The 4,698-nt window shown below is 36.8% G+C and overlaps 1 protein-coding gene across 1 annotated transcript; it reads right to left on the reverse strand.

Moving 5' to 3' along the window:
- Positions 1-25: 25 nt before the first annotated feature.
- On the reverse strand, positions 26-3,097 carry SHLD2 (shieldin complex subunit 2). The gene is made up of 2 exons (XM_072420229.1): positions 2,622-3,097; positions 26-2,486 (listed from the first exon to the last, which is right to left on the reverse strand). Exons 1-2 carry the CDS (start codon positions 2,976-2,978, stop codon positions 873-875), a joined length of 1,971 nt encoding a protein of 656 aa, XP_072276330.1. The 5' UTR covers positions 2,979-3,097; the 3' UTR covers positions 26-872.
- Positions 3,098-4,698: the final 1,601 nt, after the last annotated feature.

Here is a 4,698-nt window from a genome sequence, read left to right on the forward strand (position 1 = left end):
TGTCAATTCTAACAAGAAACAACAATATTTTTTACCTTTTGGACTATTATATGCATTAGTAAAGGGTTTAGTTATATCAATTTGATAAGTAAACAAAAATGTTTTATTGCTAATAGAATTCTAGCTTATAAATTCTTGTACTCTTCACCGATTGTTAACAGTTAACATTGTTCCTAGTTCTGTCTATGCACTACTTAACACCTGTTCATGGTATAATGGGAGATGTGGGGAAATTGTTTTGTAGTTCCTCCACATTTCATATCTTAGGATGACAGCACTGCTTCTCCATGGATTCAGTATAGTGGGGGAGCACTGCCAACTTAAGACAGGAAGTGTATTACTTACAGAATTATCAAGGAAAATAAAGCATAAAATATCAGTGAAAACAGAAAACCAATGTTCTCATCTCACTGAATGACTTATAAGCCATACTATATACCTTTTCTTATTTTGGTCTGTTGTTAAATATACAAATAAAAGTATATGAACATCTGTTTAATATGTTAAAAAAATACTACTTGACAGTATCTTTTAAGTTGTTAAATTGATGTGTACTCTATTCTACTTATAAAGAGAAGGAGGAATGGGGTAGTGGGCTATAGAGAAGTCTACTACCACATGCTTACCGTAGGAACTTAGAACTAAAAATACACTGTGAAGTCATGTCAGAGAAGAAGGTAGAAACAACCAATTTCTGAAACATTGTTCATATTTAAAGGAATACAACACACATGTACTAAGTATCTTTATTTCACATTGAAAAACTTCATATGGAATAATAGCAAACCAAATATTACATTTGCATTGTGCTGTTTCGACAATTTTTGTTTCTGTAAAAACCAAAAAAAAAAAGGTTTTAAAGGAGTTATCTTTCAAATGTGAACAAGAAAAGCCAGTGCATGAAACTCCTGCTCGAGTGGAACACTATTTTCATCAAATAAAAAGTGACTTTTTATTGTAAGCAGATATGATTTTCCATTATCAGCCAAAAGTGAACAGCAAGTATCTGCAACAACGGCTCCATAAGTTAAATTTGTTGATCCAGGAACAATTTTGTTTATTAGGTTAGGGGAAATGTTTAAGAAAATTTTCTCAAGAACATCTGATGATACATGAACACAAATCTCATCACCCTTGCTCCTAACAGTCATTAAGGCTGGTCTGTAGAAAAGTCTAACTTTGTTAAAGGGTAAACAAATAAAACACTGCTCATACACATGATTACTGTCCATTTTTAATTCTTTTCTGCATTTCTCACATCCTGGGTATATAGCAGAAAGCAAAAAACTCATAATTTGGGTTACAGACATTTCTTTGGTGATACTTATGCTTGAACTGCCTGGAATATGAAATTCCAATTCGGAAATACTAACGATAATCTGAATGTCATCTGAATATCTGCCTTTAGTGATGGTTGTTGGACTTCTTAGCTGTGGGGGAGAAATATTTTCATAATATCTCCTCTGAAAAGCCATAGCTCTTTTGTCATCAGCAAATAAACATTCACAGGAGGACCATGGTGTTGTATGTAACTCCACAGCTCCTGAAATCAAACTCTTTTTGCAAAATAAATATTTAAAGACCCAGACATGATTTTTTTTAAAGCAGATCCGCTCATACCAAGTGACATTAGTTCCACACAATATTATTGTACCGATTTGTCCTTTGACATCTTCTACAGTTAAAATGACTTTGGTTTGCTGTAAACCCTTAAAACTGTAAATGCACTCCTTTAGAATTGATATGGAAATCACCTTTACTACTGAATGTACCAACACTTCTGGCTGAAGCTGCAAAAGTTTTGCATGTTGTAAGCTATCTAGTTTTTGGGGGGGTTGAGAAGGAAGATCTTTTAGGTAGCAATGCTTGGCGAATATGTAGTTTAGTAACTCCTGTAGAACAAAATATTCCACATTATTTGAATGTTCATCTGCGCTAAGAACAAAGAAGTTTCCTAAATTTAGCAAGCGACTATTAAATGTAGATTGAAGAAAGGTTTCTTTGTTCCAGTTATCTTTGCATACTGTCAAATTTGTTACCATTATGACATCACCAGGGAATAAGGCCAAACCACAAAAAGCATTAGTCCTCCACATGTGAACTTTGCATTGAGTTCCCGATTGGTCTAGAACAACAATTGCTGCTAAGGGGGATGAACAGCCAACATTTTGTCCACTTTTCACCAGGATTTCTTTAACATGACAGGGCTGAAGTACAACAGCCAATATATTGTATCTCTTGTGCTTGTCAGAACAATGCTTTAGAAGTGTAAGAGGTGTGAAAGTAGTGTGTGCTATCTGGTTAGTTAGTTTACTCACACATTTTACTGAAGAACTAGTATGTTTAGACTTTTTAGATGTTTGATCTCTTGAAGGTGAATTTATGGTTTTCCTTTTACAGCTAGTATTCTCAGGTTTGTCATTCAGTTGTGTAATCATCCAACAAGTGTTTTTGTCCACCCTTCTCATTTCACATGCTTCAGTATTCTGGAATAATAAAGAGATTTTTATTAAGGTGTTGATGCATATCTCTCACTCTATAATGTGTATATATATATATATATATATATATATATATATATATGTGTGTGTGTATATTATATATATATTATGTATACTCACCTGAGCATGTGTAGCTGCAAATAATGCATGACATTCCATTTCAGTAGAAGTTGTACAGTAACTTGAAATGTCAGCATTAGAATCTTGATTTTTTTCAAGGACTGTCATCTCCAAATCCTTAGAAAGTGGTGCAGGAGTGCAATGATTTGGAGTGGACACAGGTTCAGACATACACACAGTAACACCCTGAGGATTACTATGGCTCTGTAAACTCACATGTTGCCCTTTCTGAAAGAACCCCCATTCTTTATGTTGGCTTCTAATTACAGCTGCGGGGTTTGTGCATGTTTCCTGAGGCAGCGCTTGGGCTATAGAAGGCGCCCCAAGGAAAACGTGTATTGTACCTTTGACAGACATTTTCCAAAGCCCGAACTTTCCTGAATTACTCCATTGCTGCTCTGTAAGCTAACGCTTGTCTTCGCCTTATTTAACCCATAGGCTGCAGGAACCGGAAACTGCAGAGCCGCCATACTTGAAACTGGAAACAAAACACATAAAATGATAGCTTAATGATTACATTTTTGTGAACATTTTAGTGCAAATCTAATGCATTACGTACATAAAGGAGCTCTGAAGTTCCGGTAGCTGTTTATTTTGCCCTTAGTGAGCGATCTACGTGTTTACGTAGACTAGACGTCCCTGTTGCTAAGGAAACGACAGTTGTGATAGCTGCTAGCCATAAAGACAAGAACAAGGTAGCTGCTGTAAAGATTTTTTCACACAGAAAAATGGTGAGGATATAAACGTTTGGTGCTTTGTTTCTTCCCTTCCAGGGTCAGGTACTATAGATTCTGAGCTAGTCTATTGTAGGGCATGATACAAGTTGTTTAAACTTAATCCTTACCCGGTAGTTAGGATGGTAAATGAGTGTAGGTTGCAGCTATCCAGCTAATCATGATTTCCAAGATTTGTTTTTCTTGGCTTTGTAGTGCTGGCCATCTGGAGCAGCTCACAATTTTGGCAATGTTTACACACTTTAAATTGCTCACCCATATGCTTTTTCTTATGATTCCTATATCTGTTACAAACTGGGAGCCTTGTGGTTTATTTTCAAAAATTGCCAGTGAAGGTTTTTGGTATTTTGCATGAAGAACCTTCATCCCGCTAACCTCCATGGTGGTATTCCCGACTGTGGCATTGCCAGGGAGTTCACCAAGTCCTGCCTGGTTCCCACATTCCAGCGGTGTCCTCCGGAGATGCCTGGCATCTTCTTCCCCTGGCGATGCCGGCCGGGCATCTGTGTACCTGACGATGCCTGGTCAGCATCTGCGTCCCCGGTGTGAACGTTGGGGACACAAGGCCAGGGGAAGCAGATGCCCATGGGTGTGTGGCTGAAGGGAGGGACAGAGCGGCTAATAGGCTGGACCAGGCAGGAAATATTACATTTAAAAATACTTTGTGTTCAAACCGCCAGGGAGATTAAAATATTCTTCCACATTCCTAGTGTTTCATGTGCAGTTTAGTGTACAACCCAGCAGTCCATGCCAGCATCTTGCAGGATGTACAAGCTGTCCAGTGAAAGATCTGCAGCAAAGATGATGGTTTAACCCCCTCAACAGTAATCCCCAGTGTGGCTAGGAGTAAAAAAAACATGATGAAAGCAGTAACCCCAAGCCACACTCGGGGTAGCTTAAAACATTTAAAAAGAAAACACCTGGTCCCATCGGCTTACTGGCCGTCAGATCCCATCCTCAGGCCGCGTCCTCTTCCTCTGATCTTCCCCCGGCAAGTGCACTGATGTTTCCTGGGATTTCCCGGGGTGGTAAATTTTAATTATTTTGTATTGGATTCAATTCAAAATAACTGTATTGAATCTAATACAAAGTAATAATTATATATAATATATATATATATATATATATAAAAAATATATACTACTGTACAGTGTTATGACAGGTTTTAGTATTTTTATGCACCCTTGTTTTAACAGATTTTTGTGTTTTTTTTTATTTAAAGTTTTTTTCTAATAAATTTAATAAATATTGAACATATTTTGGTGAGTTATATCTAAGGATTATAGACCTACAATATAAAATAAATTTTCATGCAAAACAATGTACCACTTTTGGCGTAAAAA

Source organism: Pyxicephalus adspersus, chromosome 8, assembly GCF_032062135.1.
Source record: "Pyxicephalus adspersus chromosome 8, UCB_Pads_2.0, whole genome shotgun sequence".
In the NCBI taxonomy this organism is placed as follows: domain Eukaryota; kingdom Metazoa; phylum Chordata; class Amphibia; order Anura; family Pyxicephalidae; genus Pyxicephalus; species Pyxicephalus adspersus.